Source organism: Triturus cristatus, chromosome 3_2, assembly GCF_964204655.1.
Source record: "Triturus cristatus chromosome 3_2, aTriCri1.1, whole genome shotgun sequence".
NCBI lineage: Eukaryota > Metazoa > Chordata > Amphibia > Caudata > Salamandridae > Triturus > Triturus cristatus.
Genome location: NC_140584.1, coordinates 1,209,752,136 through 1,209,774,812, shown reverse-complemented (window position 1 = coordinate 1,209,774,812; position 22,677 = coordinate 1,209,752,136). Strand labels below are relative to the sequence as shown.

The following is a 22,677-nucleotide window of genomic DNA, read 5'->3' as shown; positions in this document are numbered from 1 at the left end:
GATTTCCCAGCAGATTCTGAGCCTCTGAAAAAGCGACCTGTGCGGAAACTAATGTGGGGTTTGAGCTGTTCCCACAACTTAAGAAACAGATCTACATACCTGTTCCATGTTGATGAAGACACTGCCTAAGTGAAGGGGGGCGTCTCTGGCGGCCATGATGGGATGGGATGGCTGGCTGTTGAACCAGCCCACACAGCCAGGGGGCGCTGTCAGCCCTTCTCTTTAACCGGCATTGAGCCAGGAAATGTGTAGAGCAGCATAAAACCTAGAGAGAGGGACGAAGATGGAAAAATAGAAAGTTACTTTTTTTATTTATATATTTTTTGTTACATGGTACAGTGCAGGCCTGTGGATGACAGTAATGAACAAAGCAGTATTACTGAAAAAAAAATGTGTTGATATTTTACAGCTGTCCAACCAGGACAGCATTTTAAAGCAAAGAGTAAAAACATTGCATGAGAAAATGAAAATAGACCTGATTACGAATGATAAAGTCAATATTGAGACACTGTGAGAAATGTGTGAGGTGGACAGGCAGTGCAATCGCTTCAGTAGTCAGGGTTAAACATTGGAAGGGTGGGGGCCAGTGACTCATTTCTGCGAGGGCTGCAGGTGTGGGAGGTGACAGCCATTTCTGGGGACCAGCGATTATTTGTAATTACTGTAGCGCGGCGGGGCCTGCGTCGCAGTTCGGCAGCAGCTTGCAAGAAAGGACACAGGGACACCACTAAGACCTCGTGGGCGGAAGACCCCGAGCGGTCTTCGACCCATTTATTTATACCCTCGGGGCGAGCCCGCCCCGAGGGGTGTATGAGTGCGTGAGTGAACTGCAACATTGTCTGAGAGAGCCCGGATGGCTCTCTACATCTACGTCGCTGACCCAGAGATAAATGGAGAAAGGCGCAGAGAAGTAAGAAGAGATAGAAAAGAGAACAGTGACAAAGGGAGGACGTAGGGAGAAAAGAACTTGCAAGTGCAGAAAAGTGTGTTTGTTGTACATATTGAAACAGGGTGCAGGGTGTCCTCTATAAAGGCACTCACACAGTCTCTGTAGGGGTCCCTCTACCAGCTCCATCTCTAAGGGTGCAGGGTGTCCTCTATACAGGCACTCAAACTGCCTCCATTGGAGTCCCTCCTCGAGGTCCATCTCAAAGGCTGCAGGGTGTCCTCTGTACAGGCACTCACACTGTCCGCACAGGTGCAACTCCGAGCTCCATCTCACAGGGGTGCAGGATGTCACTTGTACAAGCACTCACACTGTCTCTGTTTGGGTCCCTCTCCCAGCTCCATCTCACAGGGTTCAGAGTGACTCCTGTACATGCACTCACACTTTCTGCAGGGGTCCCCCTCCCAGCTCTGTCTCACAGGGTTCAGGGTGTCACCTGTACATGCACTCACACTTTCTGCAGTGGTCCGTCTCCAAGAGTGCAGTGTGTCCTCTATACAGGCACTCACACTGTCTCCGTAGGGGTCCCTCTCCGAGCTCCATCTCAAAGGGTGCAGGGTATCCTCTATACAGGCACTCACACTGTCCCTGCAGGGGTCCCTCTACCAGCTCCATCTCACAGGGGTGCAGGGTGTCACATGTACAGGCACTCACAATGTCTCCGCAGTGGTCCCTCACCCAGTTCCGTCTCATAGGCTGCATGGGTGTCACCTGTCCAGGCACTCACACTGTCTCTACAGAGGCCCCTCTCCCAGCTCTGTCTTACAGGGTGCAGGGTGTCACCTGTACAGGCACTCACACTGTCTCTGCAGAGGCCCCTCTCCCAGCTCTGTCTTACAGGGTGCAGGGTGTCACCTGTACAGGCACTCACACTGTCTCTGCAGAAGCCCCTCTCCCAGCGCCATCTCACAGGGTGCAGGGTGTCCTCTATCCAGGCCCTCACACTGTCTCTGCAGAGGCCCCTCTCCCAGCTCCATCTCACAGGGTGCAGGGTGTCCTCTATCCAGGCCCTCACACTGTCTCTGCAGAGGCCCCTCTTTCAGCTCTGTCTTACAGGGTGCAGGGTGTCACCTGTCCAGACACTCACACTGTCTCTGCAGAGGCCCCTCTCCCAGCTCTGTCTTACAGGGTGCAGGGTGTCACCTGTACAGGCACTCACACTATCTCCGCATGGGTCCCTCTCCCTGCTCCATCTCATAAGGTGCAGGGTGTCCTCTATCCAGGCACTCACGCTGTCTCCATAGGGGTCCCTCTCCCTGCTCCATCTCACAGGGTGCAGGGTGTCACCTGTCCAGGCACTCACGCTGTCTCTGCAGGGGTCCCTCTCCCTGTTCCATCTCACAGTGTGCAGGGTGTCATCTGAACAGACACTCACACTCTCCGCAGGGGCCCTCTCCCAGCTCCATCTCACAGTGTGCAGGGTGTCATCTGAACAGACACTCTTACTCTCCACAGGGGTCCCTCTCCCAGCTCCATCTCATAGGGTGCAGGGTGCCACCTGCACAGACACTCTTACTCTCCACAGGGGTCCCTCTCGCAGCTCCATCTCATAGGGTGCAGGGTGTCACCTGCACAGACACTCTTACTCTCCACAGGGGTCCCTCTCGCAGCTCCATCTCACAGGGTGAAGGGTGTCCTCTATCCAGGCCCTCACACTGTCTCCGCAGGGGTCCCCCTCCGAGCTCTATCTCACAGGGTGCAGGGTGTCACCTTTCCAAACACTCACACTGTCTCCGCAGGGGTCCCTCTCCCTGCTCCATCTCTAAGGGTGCAGGGTGTCCTCTATACAGGCACTCAAACTGCCTCCATTGGAGTCCCTCCTCGAGGTCCATCTCAAAGGCTGCAGGGTGTCCTCTGTACAGGCACTCACACTGTCCGCACAGGTCCAACTCCGAGCTCCATCTCACAGGGTGCAGGGTGTCACCTTTCCAAGCACTCACACTGTCTCTGCAGGGGTCCCTCTCCCTGCTCCATCTCACAGGGTTCAGAGTGACTCCTGTACATGCACTCACACTTTCTGCAGTGGTCCGTCTCCAAGAGTGCAGTGTGTCCTCTATACAGGCACCCACACTGTCTCCATAGGGGTCCCTCTCCCTGCTCTATCTCACAGGGTGCAGGGTGTCCTCTATCCAGGCCCTCACACTGTCTCCGCAGGGGTCCCCCTCCGAGCTCCATCTCACAGGGTGTCCTCTATGCAGGCACTCACACTGTCCTTGCAGGGGTCCCTCTACCAGCTCCATCTCACAGGCTGCATGGGTGTCACCTGTCCAGGCACTCACACTGTCTCCGCAGGGGACCCTCTCACAGCTTCATCTCACAGGGTGCAGGGTGTCCTCTATCCAGGCCCTCACACTGTCTCCATAGGGGTCCCTCTCCCAGCTCCATCTCATAGGGTGCAGGGTGTCACCTGCACAGACACTCTTACTCTCCGCAGGGGTCCCTCTCGCAGCTCCATCTCACAGGGTGCAGGGTGTCCTCTATCCAGGCCCTCACACTGTCTCCATAGGGGTCCCTCTCCCTGCTCCATCTCACAGGGTGCAGGGTGTCCTCTATCCAGGCCCTCACACTGTCTCCATAGGGGTCCCTCTCCCTGCTCCATCTCACAGGGTGCAGGGTGTCCTCTATCCAGGCCCTCACACTGTCTCCATAGGGGTCCCTCTCCCTGCTCCATCTCACAGGGTGCAGGGTGTCCTCTATCCAGGCCCTCACACTGTCTCCGCAGGGGTCCCCCTCCGAGCTCCATCTCACAGGGTGTCCTCTATGCAGGCACTCACACTGTCCTTGCAGGGGTCCCTCTACCAGCTCCATCTCACAGGCTGCATGGGTGTCACCTGTCCAGGCACTCACACTGTCTCCGCAGGGGACCCTCTCACAGCTTCATCTCACAGGGTGCAGGGTGTCCTCTATCCAGGCCCTCACACTGTCTCCATAGGGGTCCCTCTCCCAGCTCCATCTCATAGGGTGCAGGGTGTCACCTGCACAGACACTCTTACTCTCCGCAGGGGTCCCTCTCGCAGCTCCATCTCACAGGGTGCAGGGTGTCCTCTATCCAGGCCCTCACACTGTCTCCATAGGGGTCCCTCTCCCTGCTCCATCTCACAGGGTGCAGGGTGTCCTCTATCCAGGCCCTCACACTGTCTCCATAGGGGTCCCTCTCCCTGCTCCATCTCACAGGGTGCAGGGTGTCCTCTATCCAGGCCCTCACACTGTCTCCGCAGGGGTCCCCCTCCGAGCTCCATCTCACAGGGTGTCCTCTATGCAGGCACTCACACTGTCCTTGCAGGGGTCCCTCTACCAGCTCCATCTCACAGGCTGCATGGGTGTCACCTGTCCAGGCACTCACACTGTCTCCGCAGGGGACCCTCTCACAGCTTCATCTCACAGGGTGCAGGGTGTCCTCTATCCAGGCCCTCACACTGTCTCCATAGGGGTCCCTCTCCCTGCTCCATCTCACAGGGTGCAGGGTGTCCTCTATCCAGGCCCTCACACTGTCTCCGCAGGGGTCCCCCTCCGAGCTCCATCTCACAGGGTGTCCTCTATGCAGGCACTCACACTGTCCTTGCAGGGGTCCCTCTACCAGCTCCATCTCACAGGCTGCATGGGTGTCACCTGTCCAGGCACTCACACTGTCTCCGCAGGGGACCCTCTCACAGCTTCATCTCACAGGGTGCAGGGTGTCCTCTATCCAGGCCCTCACACTGTCTCCATAGGGGTCCCTCTCCCAGCTCCATCTCATAGGGTGCAGGGTGTCACCTGCACAGACACTCTTACTCTCCGCAGGGGTCCCTCTCGCAGCTCCATCTCACAGGGTGCAGGGTGTCCTCTATCCAGGCCCTCACACTGTCTCCATAGGGGTCCCTCTCCCTGCTCCATCTCACAGGGTGCAGGGTGTCCTCTATCCAGGCCCTCACACTGTCTCCATAGGGGTCCCTCTCCCTGCTCCATCTCACAGGGTGCAGGGTGTCCTCTATCCAGGCCCTCACGCTGTCTCCGCAGGGGTCCCCCTTCGAGCTCCATCTCACTGGGTGTCCTGGGGCTATGCGAATGACTTAGATGCCCCTGGGTGACCCAGAGCCAGAATCTCCCTCCAGAGCCTGCACCGCTGCTATTACTCCGTCCCTCATGTATACCTCAAAGCATTGGCGTAAGCGGCCATCACAGGGGTTCCTGCTGATCCAGTTCACTGTGTGATGCAGGAATGCATCAGCATGACGCGACCCTGCACCAAACAGTATTCATTTTTTATTTTCAAAAAGAAAATCCTGAAAATTAATTTGATTTTTGAAATAAGAAAAAGTAGTGCACCCCTCGCTATGGGGCGCATTTCCCATGACGGGCAGCATTATTTGGTTTTTACTGTCCCTCAGCGCCAGTGAGGGACAGTAAAGATTTGGCTACATGTCTGCCCATCTCGATTGGGCGGGTGTACATATAGCCATTTCTCCGACGACCCTGACTCCGCTGGGCCGTCTGAGAGGTTTGGCTCTGGTGCTGATGTAGATCCTCCTGGATTCGAATCGGTGGGTGACCATTAATGTTGGCGGTGTGTATACTCCGTCGCCATCGCGATGGAATATACATCCCGACAGCATTCAAATAAGGCTTTTGGTCATGCAGTTATGGGATTACTTACCAGTTTCCACGAGTGAACCCCCACTTTACGGCTCTGATATTCAAGAAGAATGGGCCATGCAAACCGTTTCCCTTCGATAATAGCAATGATCCTAGGCGTGTAAGAATGAGTTCAAACCCCTGCTGTGCTCCAGGGACAATCAGCTGAATGTGGCCCATTTTTCAATCATTGCCTAGATTTTCATATACGTTTTTAATTGCTACACAATTGCTTTTCTAGTAGATGTTCTCAGCTGCACTGAACTGCTCTATATTTTGACCCTTCCAACATGGCCGCCACAAGAAGACTAAAAGGCCAAGAGGCTTGCACTGCCTGAGCTTACCAAATGGTCCAATTATAAATGCATGTTTTCTTCTTCTTAAGAGGGAGGGAAGGGAGGAAACCTAGGACTATGAGAAGGAAGACTATGACTCTGAGTAATGAAGATTTACTTGAAAGTAATCGAGGCATTACCTTCCTTCTCCATCTTCTTCGTGCCCGTCCTAACAGAATGAGCGTATACCCGAGTCAATAATGAGAAGATCCCAGAATGAAAAAGACAGAGACAATAAATGCAACACCACAATGAAATGTATTTAGGGAGAACAAGATCCTGTGACGGATGGAAAGTGGAGGGAATCCTTGGTACATAGGTTTCATCAGGTCGTAAAACGACCTTGAATTGAAAAAAATGTATGAATGGGTCATCGCACAAAAGAGCTCCAGTTTCCCTGAATTTCCACCAGAACATTATTGCTACTATGAAGACCATGTTCGGCGTCAAATATCTCATGGAAATAGAAGAAAAGGGTTCAAAAGGAGACTTCTGCAGACCAAGCAGAACCAGAGGCACGTCCCAAGAAGGGACAGGGGAATTAATTACTGGCTCTTCAGGCGATAACTCCTTAGAAGCCAGGATGCCAGGAAGGACCTCTGATGGAGTTGAAGGCTGCCCACTGAATGCATAATATCAAGACTGCCAGTCCCGACAAAAAAACGTTATAAATTCAAAAACTTACCCACCTTCACGGGTCAAATTTAGAACATTTCTTATCAAATTAAGAACATTTCTTAGAAGACGACAGATAGAGACATCCTTCCAGCGTCTCTCATAGATGTTCAACAAACTTTCTTTCTTAGAGTTTTGAATGCAAAGAGCTTTGTCCAATGAACTGAACATTCCAAAGCCTCTGATCTCAGCTTTTCAAACTCTGAACTCCCAAGGTGAGGTGGAGCGGAGACTTCTCTGCCAACAGCGTAAATCTGAGCAGGGAGGGAGCTATCTGTGAGATCCATGGAGGACACACAGCTAGTTGTTGAACAAACTGAAACTAGGGACAATTGGTTCAGGAAAAAACAACATCTAGCACCTCCACCTGTTGCTCTCTAGTCTTGAGTGACAGTCTGTCTATGAGAGGAAGTGGAGGTAACACATAGAGGCGAGGCCTGGGCCAATGGAAGCTCATTCCAACCACCCTCCCCACATGGAAGAAGGGAGCAGAGTCCGGAAAGGACGGCACCTTGGGGGGTTGTGAAGATATCCAACCAAGGGGCTGCGAACCTCCTCGCAGTCTTCCGAAGAACTAGATGGCAGCATGACGTAGCCAGCAAGGAGTGGAATGTTCTGCTTAAACAACATGCATGCTCATTCTCTTCTTCTTCGGAAGATAGGTTACAGATTCTGTGGATATTTCATCTGGGAGCCTGTCTCAATGTAGACCTGGGCACAGTCCTTCTCAGGAGGTAAACAGGAATCAACTGGGCTGGAATTAAGGCATGGTGCGACCTCAACAGTGTCAGAAAAATTCTTCCCACACTCCAATCTGCTCTGCTAGTCAGACAAGGAGAGAAACCCTGGTATCTCGCAGGTTATTGATATAAGCCCTTGTGGGTTGATTGCCCATACGAATCTGAACAAACTTGTACTTGATTCAAGGTAGTAGGGATCTGAGAACTGCTGCCAGTTCGAGGAGCTGTTCTGTCCCGTCAGAGACCAAAGACTCCAGGCTCAAAGAGACCCATTGTTGCACCCCATCCTGGCATCTGTTTGGTTGGAAGAGGGAGCGGAGGTGACAACACCACCCCTTGCTCAGGTTCAAGGGATGCAGCCACCACTATCACTACTGGGCAACTGAAGGAAGGATGGAAACCAATGTCTCACAGCCCTGGGAGCTTGGATCCCAGAATGATACAAGGTGGCAGAGCCGATGAAAACAGAGGAATTCTAGCCCAAGGAACCAGCCACTGCCACACCAGCGCTTACTGTCAGTCAAATAGATTCTACAGACACCTCATTAGCTTCTGCTGACATAGGGGGAAGGGGAGAAAGACCTTCCCTAGATAGACTATTGGCCCTATATATTGAAGCTTCTGAGACAGTATCAATCAATTTGCTCTCCAGAGATTTGAGCTGACTGTGTGGCTTCTTCAATCATTCTGTTGGTCCTTTTCACCAGACCATTAGTTTTAGGGCAATAAAGAGGAGTTCTTATGTGACTGAGGGATAGAATTTTCAGGAACAGCACCATTTCATCAGGCGTGAACTGTACACCACTGTCAGTCACGATGACACTGGGTAGCCCTTCTTTAGAGAAGGTATCAGATAGAAACTCAATTAAGGTGGCAGTATTAGTATTATTTACAAACATGTACCTATTATATACAAAGTGCAAGTTCATGGGTCCAATTATGTCCAGATCTAACTTGTCCCACGGTTTATTAGGAACCTGTACAGGAAGAAGGGGAATCTTCCGGGTGATTTTGGTTTTATCGCTGGCCCTACAATCGAGGCAATCCTTTACTCTTTCCTCCACCATGGGATCCGAGCATGAGGTCCAATATTCACTGCGGATTTTGTTCCTGGTCATTCTCCTCCCAAATGACCCTCATGAGCAATCTCAGTAATGCGGTCGCAGATCTTACAAGGGGGTACAATCTTTTGGGACCTAACAACCTTAGGCCATCCTTTTGTGATCATTCCTTTGACAGCACGAAGGGTGTCATCATTCTTATTAGATTGTTCCCATTCTTCTTTGTAAACGGCAGGTATGTCAATGGACAACATCGAATCAGCAGTGGTTTCTTCCAAGGGGTCTTCCCCTCCATAGGTAAACGAGACAGGCAATCAGCCACCTGGTTTCTTGTTCTTGGGACATATACTATACTGAAATTGTACCCTTGCAAGCATAAAACCTATTTAACAATGCGAGGTATGGTCTTATCAATGCTTTTAGTAGAAAACATAGGAATAAGGGGCTTGTGGTCGGTTTTGAGAGTAAATGGGATATCCCACAAGTAAAATTTGAAATGGTTTATGGCCCAGAAACATGCCAAGGCTTCCTTTTCGATAGTAGAGTAATTTTATTCTGCCTCCCGGAGTGTCCTAGAGGCAAAAGCAATTACTCTTTCCGTGTCTCCTGTGATTTGAGTAAGGGACGCACCTAACCCTTTCATACCAGCATCAGTGGTCAGGATGGCTCTTGCCCTGGTGTCAAACATACCCAAGCAAGGTGCATTGATGAGAGCACCTTTTGTCAGAATGAAATCAGTTTGGCGATGTTCTGTCCACTCGAATGTGACAGTTTTCATGAGTAGGTTCCTAAGGGAATGGACTTGTTCTGCAAAAGTGTGTACATATTTGGCCATGCACTCCACAAGACCCAAAAACGACTTAAGTTCCTCTTTGCTGGTAGGGGCAGGTGCAAATTTAACAGAATCTATTAGACTGACTTTAGGGTTAATACCATCTTCAGAGATTGTATGTCCCAGGTATTCAACTGACTTGACTCCAATTGTGCATGCATCCTTTCTGATAGTCCTGCTTCTTCAACCTTGTTAAGCACCTTTTCTAAAGAATTGTTATACTCTGCGTCGGAACTGCCATAGATCATGATATCGTCTTGGAAGCATAGAACCATCTTTTCCCTTTCGAACACAGCAGCAGCAGAGGCCAAACCGAACGGCATTCTGCAGGATTGGTATGCTCCAAAGGGTGTTATGAGGGATGCTAAAGCCTTAGACTCAGGGTGCAGTGCCACCTGGTGGTAGGCGGATGAGAGATCCAACACACTAAAGTGGCATGCACCCTGCAAGACACTCAACATTTCATTAATGTTTGGTAGATGTGCTTGTCAATCCAAATATTAGAATTGAGTACCCTGAGGTCCACACATCGGTGAAAACTCATTCCCCCTTCATGTGAAGCAATAACAATGGGAGCCAACCTTTTAAGAGGGTTTGTCTCATAAGTAATGGCACCGGACGGACTTTGTGTGCCACAGCTTTGGCTCCAGGGTTAAGTTTGATTTTGTGAATTAAATCTTAGAATAACCCAAAATTGAGAGAAGTTGGCCTGATATATGCTGTCCACTAGTTCTAGTGGGCACCTTGTATCAGTCCAAACAACCCCTTATGGTGAATAGGTTAAAGACAACCTTTATTGAAAGCTATCCTAGTGGTAGCTATGGAGAGCAGCCTTCAGGCTAAGTCTTGAAGGAATGTAAAGCAGCTTCTCACTTGCACCTTCCGGCCTGTTTAGGAAAGGCCACTAAAAAGTGCAGTGTGCAAAGCCGGAATCTAGTCAGGAAAAATCTAAACTGCACGTTCGTGGTAAAAGATAAATAAAATTGGGGATGTAAAAATGGGTGATCAACTAAAGGTTGCAACCCCGATAACTGCCGGCAATTATCACGCTCACCACAGTATGCATTTTTTATGGTCGATTTCATATTTGTATCTATACTGGTTGGATTTTCGTAGTAATGCCCAAGGTCTATTTCATTACATTTTCTTTTTACATAACTTAGCCATGGGATGGCCTCAGAATTGTCCAGCGTCATGCAATCCTTGGGAATTTCTCTTGTTAGCTGTAGGTCCTCTGACAACCAAACTTTGTCCCAGAGGTTTAGTGGGGCAATATTAATCCGATCAGTGATAAAGTCCACCCCTACCTCTGAGTGACAGAATGCTGTAGGTGCGCTATTTGGGAGCATTTGCAATCTTTTTAAAAACTTATTTTCTAACGTTTGTAATTGCGTGCTTTTATGATATCCCCATACTCCCGCCCCATAAGTGGCAGTAGATAAACATTTTGTTCTGTATAAGATTAACAATTCCACTATTGGCTTATGGCCCAATTTGCACGCAAAGTGGAAGAGACCTTCTACAGCACGACTAGTATTCTGAACTCTGAATGTGATAAGATTTTCTCAATTTAATTTTTATTAAAAACATTCCCCAGGTAGCTAAAGTTTGAGACCTTATCGATTGTCTTGGCATTTACCGTAAACTTTCTTGATTTGGTGTTATTGGGTCCACAAACCATGATATAAGATTTGGTGGAATTGACCTTTAGATCCAGGGCTAACATAAAATTAGTAAAAACATTTAAAGACTTCTGTAAACTGTTAGGGGCTAAAGCCATTAAGACTGTGTCGTCCGCATATGACAACAACGGGATCGGCTTTCCCCCAATTCTTGGAAAATCTAGCTCCTTTCAAGGCAGATTCAAGACCATGTGTATACAGGAGGAAGAGAAAGGGGGCCAGTATGCAGCCCTGACGGACTCCTTCTGTTGACACAATGGGCCTCGTCCTTTCTCCACCTGGGCCAAAGCGTATGGCTACCGTGGTGGATGCGTGCAACCGACACAATAGACTGACAAGAAGTTCCTCGAAGCCCATTTCCCCCATCATTGCCCACAGTTTGCCTCTATTAATCATATCAAAAGCACTAGACAAGGCAAGGTGTAACGACCCCTTCCTTGCCTTCATGTACTTGCCCATAATCAATGCCAGGTTTAGGCACTGTTCATTTGTCCCCATTCCTCTTCGAAAGCCGTATTGGGTATGGGATATCAGCATTTTAGAGTCTGCCCAGGTGTCAAGGCGGGCTAAAATCACCCTCTTTGAACCTTGACCGTAGCGTCATTTAGGGAAATGTGCCTATAACAGGCCGGATCTTCCTTCTTGTCCCTTTTATACACAGGGACCACTATGGCCTCTTTCCATGATGTTGGTATGGGGCCAATTATGGCTGCTCCGAAAACATTTGTCAAAAGGGGTACCCAAAGTTGGAGGTTACTTTTAAATAGGTTGAGAGGGACCCCATCCGGCCCTGCAGCTTTTAGGTGTATCCCTTTTTTAAGGGCCTCTTCCACCTCACTCACTTGCTCAAGTGAAGTGCAGATGTTAAATTTAGTGGGACATCCTTGTTTGTTTCCTGGGTTGTGATACCATTTGGGTTGAATATCTTGGTGTAGTGTGATTCCCACACATCCCCTGGTATTAATGAATCCATACCCCTTGAATCCTTTGAGAACAATGGGCGGTTTATTACCTCCCAGAAGCTTTTAGAATCTTTGAGTGCAGCTTTCTCAGATCCTGTTTCCTCTGCGCAACTATGGTCTTATAGCGCTGCCTTGCGCTCTTAATTAAGGCTTTATCTCGTGGGTTTGTGTGTACTGCCTTCTTTAAATCATTTTGAGCCCTGGTATTTATTTCTAAACACACCCTTCTAGTCTCTTTATGAGGCTAGAGGTCCAAACACATAAGTTACACTTCAAATATTACAGAAAAATAGCACAAAAACACGTCAGGCCCTAGGGGCGAGCCAAACCATATACTAAAATAGTGGTATAAGAATCACGACTTAACTAGACACAAGGCCTAGAGCCTGTAGAGTCCCTGGGACCCCAAGGAACTACCCAAGGTAGTGACACAGTGTGAGAACACAGCCACGAGCTCCTGTTAGCTTCTATGGGGAAAGTCGCGGTTCGATTTTTAAAGATTAGGGACACTTAGAGATGAGCTAGGACCAAACCCTTTTGGATTTAGGAAGTTCAAGGGTCAACACCCACAAGAGCACCGGAGTACTCGACCCAGGGAAGCCGGGTGCATAGGTGTCAAATGGTGTCAGGTCGCGTCGTCGTTTTCAATGGGAGCTGGCAAAGAAGGGCTGCTGTCTGGAAGATGCGAAGTGTCCGAAGAGATCCAGGCCTGGATCGAAGTCAAGAAGAACCTGAAAGCAGAGGGTACAGAGTCTGGGTCACTAGCCAGTGACCAGGAGCACGATAGGCGAATGCCCACCGATGTCACGTGATTTCAGGAATTGATGTGGGGGTATGATTCCAAGGTGTTTGACACGAGACACAACATGTTTCCATGCAGTCAGTCCAAAGTTAGCATTAACCATTTTAGTTACAATGCACTTAAGAGTATATGGTCATGCTGCGCTACTGACAACCTCGGAGGATAGATTACGAAGGCTGCAGAGGGGCCCAGCTCATGCCTTGGCACCCTCCCACATATAACCAAGCACCCTGCCTTCAGGATTGATAAGGCCTGCCATAGGGGTGACTGATAGGTTTCTATGTGCAGTGATAGGTGAGTGTTATAATCCGGGTTCTCTGGTTGGCACAGGTAGGTACTTGTGTCAAGCAGGGAACCTTTCCTCTAGTCAGGATAAGGGGTTACACTCCTAAAATAACCCCTGCTCACCCTCTAGGTAGCTTGGCGCGAGCAGACAAGGCTTATCTCAGAGCGTTATAGGTTAAGCATTTGTGAACACATACAGTAACCAAGTGACAACACTACAAATGGACACCACACAGGTTTTATATTAAAAATAAGGATTCTTTATATAGGATTACCACAAGACCATTAAACAACAAAAAATACACAATATGGTTACTTTAGTTGGTAGAAGTTTGCTTAGTTCTCTTAAGTTCTTAAATGCGACACTTTAAGTCAATGTACCTTTTAGATGCGACACGCAGGGCAACAAAAGTGTTGCAACGATGTTGATGCGATGAAGTTTTTGGTGCAAAGAAATAAAGACGGGATCTTCCAGATGCATTACGCTTCTCCGATGTTGCGAGAAGGCTCGACTCGATGCGTTAGCTACAGCGGCGTCACCCTTTACGCGATGCGACGACAGCGGCCTTGGCAGCGGCACTCTTCCCCGACGTTTGCGAGACGCTTCTGCTCGACGCGATGTTGCAGCAGCGACACCCCTTTACGCGATGCGACGACAGCAGCTCCGACGCCGGCACGCTTCTCCGTGGATGCGAGGCGCTTTTCTTGATGCGGTGCAATGCGACAGCTACGATGGCTGCGATGGCGACACGCTTCTTGGATGATGCGAGACGCTTCCGCTCGATGCGATGCTGCAGTGGCGACACACTTTACGAGATGCGACGACAACAGCTCCGACGGCGGCACACTTCTCCTTCTTGAGTCGCGCTTCCAGCTCCTTGCAACACGCAGTCCCTCAGAAGGCCCAACAACAGCAGCAGGCACTTCCAAAGAACTTTGGGGAGCTGGGGGGTGATGTCTGTTGTTCCTGAGACTTCAGCAGGAGCAAGCTCTATTCCAAGCCCTTGGAGATCTTTTTAAGCACAAGTTGAAATAAAGTCTTTGTAGTCTTTCTCCTCTCCTTCAGCAGCAAGGCAACCACTGCAGGCCAATCCCCCAGGTCAGGGACAGTACTCCTCCTTACAGCTTTCCCAGTTCCTTCTCCTCAGACAGAGGTTCTTCTTGTCAAGCAGGATCTAATTTCTTGGGAGCAGGGTCCCAATACTTATACCCCTAATTCCTTTGTTCCTCTGGGGTAGAGGGGCCTTTGCCCAGTCCAAACCAGTTCCTGAGCACTTTGTTGACATGACTCTGACTTTCTATTCAGGGTGCAGGGCAGAGACATCAGCCGCTCCACAGGAGGTGGAGCCAGCATTGTGGTGGCAGAGCACAGCCCTATTCAGAGTCCAGGTGCACTCCTCCCACCCATCTGGATGTCAATCTCTCTATTCACCACCAGGCTACCTAGCCCTGCCCCTCTGGGTTTCCCCAGCCCTGTCACTCACACAAACCAGACAGGCAGATACACATCATAGCAGAGGCGGGCTGAAATGGTTAGGCAAGCAAATACCAACTTTCTAAAAGTGGTATTTGCAAACACAGAATATTAAAATAAACTTTACTAAAAGATATATTTTATTATTCTGAGTTCAGGCATACTAAACTCGAATTTATACCATGTTCCTTGGGTCTGTTAGGATCATAGGATGTAACAATTCTGACAGCCCATTCTGGCCTATTGGAACAGGTAGCCTTGCAATAGTGAAAAACGAAAATGGCTGTAATTCACTATTAGGACATGCCACACACATCAGGGCTTGTCCTACCTTATGCTTACAATGCACCCTGCCCTTGGGCCTACCATAGGGGTGACTAATATGAAGTTAAGGGAAGGTTTAGGGACTGGGAAGTGGGTGCACTTGCCCAGTCAGCATGACAGTACCAGACTGCACGCAGGTTCTGCAAAGGCAGACCTTAGACACATCTTACTAGGCCGCTTCTTTGGGTGGCACAACCAGTGCTGCAAGCCCACCAGCAGCATTTGTATTTACAAGCCCTGGGCCCTCCTGGTGCACTTTACTGGGGTCTGACAGTAAACCAAATAAGCCAATCATGGAATCCAACCAACATATACATTTTAAATAGGGAGCACTTGCACTGTGGCACTGGTTGGCAGGGGCACAGTGTTCTGAGCAGCTAACACCAGCAAAACACATGAGGCACAGCGACAAAAAGTGGAAGGGAGACTCATGCCAAGGTGCCAGGTCTAACACCCTCCAGCTGAAAAGTGGGGAGAACTACCCTACCCCAGGGAGTTCCTCATCACTAAGGTGGAAAAATCTGGACAGACCGTCAGCATTGGCGTGATCTGTACCAGGGCGATGTTCCACCGTGAAATCCATACCCTGTAGGGAAAATGGACCACCTCAACAGGTTTGGATTGTCACCTCTCATATGCATCAACCATCTGAGGGGCCTGTGGTCTGTCTGAACCCGGAAGTGAGACCCAAACAGGTAGGGTCTTAGCTTCTTCAGTGCCCAGACCACAGCAAATGCCTCACGCTCAATAGCACTCCATCTCTGTTCCCGTGGAAGTAACCTCCGGCTAAGGAAGGCAACAGGTTGATCTAGGCCCTCTTCATTAATCTGTGAAAGAACAACCCCACACCATGCTCTGAAGCGTCTATCTGAACGATAAACTCTTTGGAGAAGTTGGGAGCCAAGAGCACGGGTGCCGTGCACATAGCAGCTTTCAGGGCCTCAAAAGCTTTCTGACAGGTGTCAGTCCAAATCACTTTCCTGGGCTGCTTCCTAGAAGTCAGCGCTGTCAAGGTGGCAACAATGTTGCCATACCCCTTGACAAACCTCCTGTAGTACCCGTTGAGACCTAGGAAGGCTCTCCCCTCTGTCTGGGTTTTGGGCGACTCCCAATTCAGGATGGTTTCTATCTTGGGTTGAAGGGGCGCCACCTGGCCGCTCCCAACCTGGTGCCCCAAGTACACCACGGAACCCTGCCCGATCTGGCACTTACTCGCCTCGATCGTGAGGCCTGCCCTCCGCAGCGCCATCAACACTTCCCAGAGGTGGCGCAGGTGTTCTTCCCAAGTGGAGCTGAACACTGCGATGTCATCCAGGTAGGGTGCACTGAACGAATCCAGTCCAACCAGCACCTGGTTGACCAACCTCTGGAAGGTGGCAGGGGCATTCTTCATCCCAAAGGGCATAACTGGGAACTGGTAGTGCCCATCTAGGGTGGAAAATGCTGACCTCTCTTTGGCCCCCTCGGTCAAGGCGATCTGCCAGTACCCAGACGTTAAATCAAACGAGGTAGTTGGCAGCCCCTAGCCAATCTATGAGCTCATCAGCTCTGGGGATGGGATGTGCGTCAGTCCTGGTGACTGAATTGAGTCCTCTGTAGTCCACACAGAACCGGAGTTCGGGTGTGGCTCCCGGCGCTGCAGCCTTTGGAACCAAGACCACTGGGCTGGCCCAAGGACTGCTGGAGGACTCAATTACCCCGAGTGCAAACATCTTGGAGAGCTCCTCCTTGATGCAGGCCCTCATCCTGTCAGTCACCCTGTAGGCCTTGTGCCTCACAGGTGTACTATCCCCAGTGTCCACATCATGGACGCACCAACCAGTGACACCGGGAACCAGGGAAAACAGATCAGAAAATTGGCCCAGCAGCTGGCGACAATCATTCTGTTGCTCAGGGGTCAGGGCGGAAGAGAGGATGACACCATCCACTGACCCATCTTGCTCCTGGGCTGACAGGAGGTCAGGAAGAGGCTCGGTCTCCTCTTCCATCCCAGCATCTGTTGCCAAGAGCATGCCCACTTGGGACCTCTGTGGGGCTTGAGGCGGTTGACATGAAGGACCCTCAAGGGGTTCCTTGGAGACCGCAAGTCCACCAAATAGGTAAGTGGACTCTTGCGCTCCACAACCTCAAAGGGACTGGTCCACTTATCCTGGAGCGCACAAGGCTCCACGGGGACCAAGACCCACACCTTTTGTCCAGGCTGAAGCTCTACCAGAGTGGCATTCTGGTTGTACCACCGCTTCATCTCCTCCTGGCTGGCTTCCAGATTTGCCCCAGCAAGTTGCCTGAATCACCTAGTCTGATTCCTGAAGGCCAGCATGTAGCTATATACATTCTGGGGAGGTTTCCTGGGAGATTGCTCCCAGCCTTGCTTGACCAGACTTAGAGGTCCTCTCACTGGGTGGCCATACAGGAGCTCAAAGGGGCTGAACCCTAGAGACTTCTGTGGCACCTCACGGTACGCAAAGAGAAGGCATGGCAAGAGGACGTCCCACTTACGCCTCATGGGTTCTTCCAGACCCATTATCATTCCCTTGAGAGTACGGTTGAATCTCTCAACCAACCCGTTTCCTTGGGGGTGGTAAGGTGTGGTAAACTTGTAGGTTACACCACACTCTTGCAAAACAAACGAAAGGAACTGGGGGTCTAGCAAAATCCTGCAGTGTGAGCAGAAGTGTAGATAGAAGGCTAACTAGTCCCACATAGCAAAAGAGGGAGTAAGAAAAGAAGAAAGAGACATCCAAATGCAATCTAAAAGGACCTCAGAGCGAAGCTTGAATACCCATCAATTGTCTGAGTGATCAATCCAATCATCTGGTCATCCAATCCAGGATAAGATGCTTCTCTTGATCATAGAGAGCATCTAATTTGGAGTGATTTCACTCAAAAAAGGCCCAAGATCGTCAAAGGATTGGAGCGAGGAGACCAGCAATTGCAAAGTGATAGAACAATTGAGAGGAGTGCAGTGCTGAAAAAAGGAAGATTAAAGTGGTGTATTAAAATAGAATTGTGAGAAAACGCTACTAGTTTAATATGTATCTCACACTCTAAATAAAACAACAGTGCAAAAAGCAGTGTTCAACAAATAACTGCTATGTAAGAAGGTCGACATGTTTCAGCCCAGTCGGAACCATTTCTCCCTGCAGCTTTCTTCAGGACCCTTGTTGTTAGATTTACGCTACTGCAATAATGTATAAACACAGTGTATAGTGAAAAAAAGAAAAAGTGCTTGTCTCACTATCATCTGAAGGTAGCACTTTATACAACCTTAAGTAGATCCTCCGCTTCAAAAGGATGCAGTGAGCATCTGTCAAGAAAACATATGAACAACGTCTCAGTCTTCAAAATAGTACTCCCAAATGTGCATTTATACCAAACCTCATGTCAAAGAGCGCTTACCCGTAATGATCTAGGAACGGACCTCACCTCGCCTGGAACCTGGCTCAGGACTGGGAGGCCCGCTCTGTATTAAAGAGAAAAAGTAAACTACCAGAAAACAAAACGTAATCGGAAAAGATTATGCATCTTTGAAGGGGTGCTAGTGAAAATTACTACTAGCAACTGTATACCAAGTGTGTATATACGCAAAATTCACATCTATGTAAGCCTAAGTGAAGAATCCCTAGTCCATGATCTGTGACAAATGACCGTAGAATGTGGAATAGCCAGTGTTATTCAGTATAGAAAGGCCGTGGCTTACTACTTCATCATTGTGATCAATGCCATGTTTGGAGAGGCACTGTGAAAGCACCTACGGCATATTCAAAATAGCAGGTGGTAATTGCCCATATTATAAATCACTGCGGATGGAGAGGGGTTCTGTAAAGTGCCAGAAACGCATTGGTAATGCCAATACATATCGTTCAGACACGCTATGGTTTAAAATACACACCAAAAGGATGGCACAGAGAGCCAAAAGACCTTAACCACATAGGTAGTAATTCCCCCGGGATATGAATCACTGCGGATGGACAGGGGGGCGCAGTGGTAATGTCAAAGCCTGTCATTAGGATGTCAATCGAGGGCGCTACAAGATAAGCTGCCTCGAAAGTAACCGATATTTCTAGAAGAAAAGTGCTCACCTATCCGTCGTTGCCCCGTTGTGGCTACCGAGTCAGGAGAAAGGAGGTAACCGGAGCATTCTGCAAAGGGTGTTTATAAAGCTAAGAAAACTCGTCAATTTCAAACGCGAGCGCGTGCAATGCGCGTCATCGCCTGTCCCCTGGTGGATGATGGAAAAACGTCAGAGGACTACAAAATGACGTCAGTGCAATGACGTCTGTAGTTCATAGAACGTGTAGGCACTCTGCCTAGTATCGTCTCTATGTAACTGTGTACATCTCACTCACTACGGAGGTGAAGACAATGTCAAAGCGCTGGAAACCTCGTAAATGTCAACTACAAAAGCAAAAGAGGGAGCATCAGCGCGTGATCCCTGATGGGTAGTAAAAGCGTCAGAGGACTACAGAATGACGTCAGAAAAATGCCGTCTGTAGTTCATGAGGTATGTAGGTGCTCTGCCTAGCATCATGTATAGGTATCTGGATGTCGTATGACCTGTAACATTAGTGCAAGGTGGAAGGTTGTAAAACTGATGAAGACACCATGGTATCAAGACATTCCAAAGGCAGGAATAAAAGAGGTATAATCCAAAATGCCATTATAGCGTGAAGATGGATATAAACACCGTATATTTCAGAAAACAGTTAAAGGGCGGTCCACGGGATGTCATCATTGAGGCCCCTGACATCACTTTGTAATTTGAACACCCATTTCTGTTCCTTGATAAATAGGTATTTAGAGATATCACTGATGTGGGACGGTATAATGGGCTTTTCAAGCACTGTCCAAGTGAAATCATCTGCCTTGTGATTGTTTTCAATGAAATGTCTAGTTAACCTCTTCAGTGCCCCACCCTTTCCATGCCCTGTGCCGGGCGTTTCATTAGCGGGCGGGGTTCATGACGAGATAGTCTCGTCCTGGGCACAGCGCAACCGCGCTCCATGACGAGACTATCTCGTCATGGGCACTGAAGGGGTTAATCTTGTGATCGATTTCTTGCATCTAAAGGAACTCTTGTATTCTAGCATGCGAGTCCTGACTTTGCGAGTTGTCATCCCTACATATTTACATTGACATGTACAAGTAAGTAGGTAAATGAGGTTGTCGCTGTTACAGTTAGTAAACTTCTTTTGGATCCAAGGTCTGTTAGTACCTATATCGATGGAAGTAGTATGTGTAGTTTGTGGACAGATGGAGCAATTGCCACATGGACAGTGGCCTGTCACTGCGGGGAGATCCCATAAAGTGCCTACAGCTCTCTGAGGAATTGATTTCGGGCGTGTGTGTACTAGACGATCTTGTATGTTCCCAGATCTCTTAAATGAAAACAGAGGAAGTGCCAGCATACCATCACAAGAGTTCAAAATGCGCCAATGTTTACGGACACTCTTTTGTATCTCATTGGCCATGGTACTAAAAGTAGTGACAAAAGAAATCCGTTCAAGTGTTGGTTTCTCAAAGGCGGGTTCCAAAAGTGCTTGGCGATGGTTGTTAGTAGCCCGCTTGAGTGAACGCTTAACCAATCTGCGAGGGTATTGTCTAGAAACCAATTGTTCCGTTAAAACATCAGCGTGTTTATTGAAGGTGTCGTCAGTGGAACAATTCCTACGGACTCGTAGGAACTGACCAAAAGGCAAATTGTCCCTTAGTGATTTGGGGTGTTGACTATCATATCGTAGTAGGGAATTTCGTGCCATTGGTTTTCGGTAAAGTTCACTCTCTAGACCTGTGGGTGTGACAAAAATCGACAGGTCTAAGAAAGCTAACCTTTTGTCATCAATTACAACCGTGAATTTCAAGAACTGATTTCTGGTATTGAGCCAATGATGAAAGTGATGGATCGACTCACGATCGCCTCGCCACACCACCAACACATCATCTATATACCGTTTCCATAATCGGATAGATGAAAGAAACGGATTAGTAGAATTGAAGATGTGCTGTTGTTCATAAGAATGTACATAGAGGTTGGCCAGACTCGGCGCAAAAATGCTGCCCATGCTGGTACCGGAGACTTGCAAATAGATCCGATCTTCGAATCTAAAGAAATTGTCCTTCATGGCAAGTTTTGCCAGTGCCATAATGAAATGAATAGGAGTGATGGAATTCAGTTCAGTTTCATATAGGATTGCAGACACTGTGTCCAAAGTCTCATCTTGGGGAATCGAGGTATATAATGCTTCCACATCAAAAGAGACTAACAGGTCTCTATTCATGTCAAAATCAATGGCGGGTAGCAAACGCAGTACGTCTTTAGTATCTTGTAGATACGTAGGCATCTTACTCACAATGGGTCTCAAAAAGAAATCTACAAATGTGGACAGAGGTTCCAGAATCGCTCCTTGTCCCGAGATGATTGGTCTGCCCGGAGGAGGTCTTTGGGCTTTATGTATTTTGGGTAAAATGTAAAAATACGGCATGATGAGGTGTTTGGTCTGTAAAAATTGAGACTCTTTTGTGGTTATCCAACCTTCACAGAGTGCTTCCTCTGACATATCACTAATGATTCTCTGGAGTCTATTGGTGGGGTCTTCTTCCAGTGGTAAATAGAAGCGACGGTCCTCCAATTGTCTGAGGCACTCAGTCCTGTAATCCACTGTGTCTAGAATAACAATGGCCCCACCCTTATCCGCTGGTTTGATAGTAACCAGAGAATCTGAGGAAAGATCTTGAAGAGCTCTCTGTTCAGCCAAAGGCAGATTGTTATATGTAGATTTATGATTACTACATAGCCTGGAAACATCCTTCTGGACTGCTTTTTCAAATGTTAGGACTGCACGGTACTGCATGAGTTGGAGGATTGAACACCGAGCGTTTCTTGAGGCCGGTGTTGATATCAGTTTGATCATCTTCGGTCAACTCCTTGTCTTTGAAAAAATAATGCAGTCTGAGTTTGCGAAAAAATTGTGCTAATTCGCACTGTGTCTGAAATGGATCCCCATCAAAAGTGGTGACAAACCCAAGACCTCTATTAAGGACTGATTCCTCATCTTTCGTGAGTATCTTAGTGCTAAGATTTACAATCAAATCTGGTGGGGGCTGTCTGTCGGAGGAATGTTCCTCTGTGTCTGGCTGCGAGTTCCAGTATGTGGTCCCGTTTGCGGGTCCCAATGTACATGGGATCGTTGGTTTCTTCTTCTGCCTCTTGATCTGGGAGGGCCTGATCCTAAAAAAGAATGAGAATTGTGATCGGTTGGGAAACCTTGAAATGGTGCCATGGGTGGTTGGAAAGGGTGTGTAGGATAACCCCACGGCGTTGGTGGCCACCACTGTTGAAATTGAGGCATAGGATGTCCCCTGTAACTATTGAAACGATTGAATCTGCCCCTTCCTCTTTGTTGTTGTTTGTAGGCGGTTGACATGAAGGACCCTCAAGGGGTTCCTTGGAGACCGCAAGTCCACCAAATAGGTAACTGGACTCTTGCGCTCCACAACCTCAAAGGGACCGGTCCACTTATCCTGGAGCGCACAAGGCTCCACGGGGACCAAGACCCACACCTTTTGTCCAGGCTGAAGCTCTACCAGAGTGGCATTCTGGTTGTACCACTGCTTCATCTCCTCCTGGATGGCTTCCAGATTTTCCTCAGCAAGTTGCCTGAATCGCCTAGTCTGATTCCTGAAGGCCAGCATGTAGCTATATACATTCTGGGGAGGTTTCCTGGGAGATTGCTCCCAGCCTTCCTTGACCAGACTTAGAGGTCCTCTCACTGGGTGGCCATACAGGAGCTCAAAGGGGCTGAACCCTAGAGACTTCTGTGGCACCTCACGGTACGCAAAGAGAAGGCATGGCAAGAGGACGTCCCACTTACGCCTCATGGGTTCTTCCAGACCCATTATCATTCCCTTGAGAATACGGTTGAATCTCTCAACCAACCCGTTTCCTTGG

General features: G+C 48.9%; 1 protein-coding gene across 1 annotated transcript in view; it reads right to left on the bottom strand.

Moving 5' to 3' along the window:
• SLC4A3 (solute carrier family 4 member 3) overlaps window positions 1–22,677 on the bottom strand; it is a 696,397-nt gene that overhangs the window by 641,091 nt on the left and 32,629 nt on the right. Inside the window, exon 2 of the mRNA XM_085650187.1 lies at window positions 100–265. Coding sequence (XP_085506313.1) covers window positions 100–156 — 57 coding nt within the window. The 5' untranslated portion in view covers window positions 157–265. The remainder of the gene's footprint in view (window positions 1–99; window positions 266–22,677) is intronic.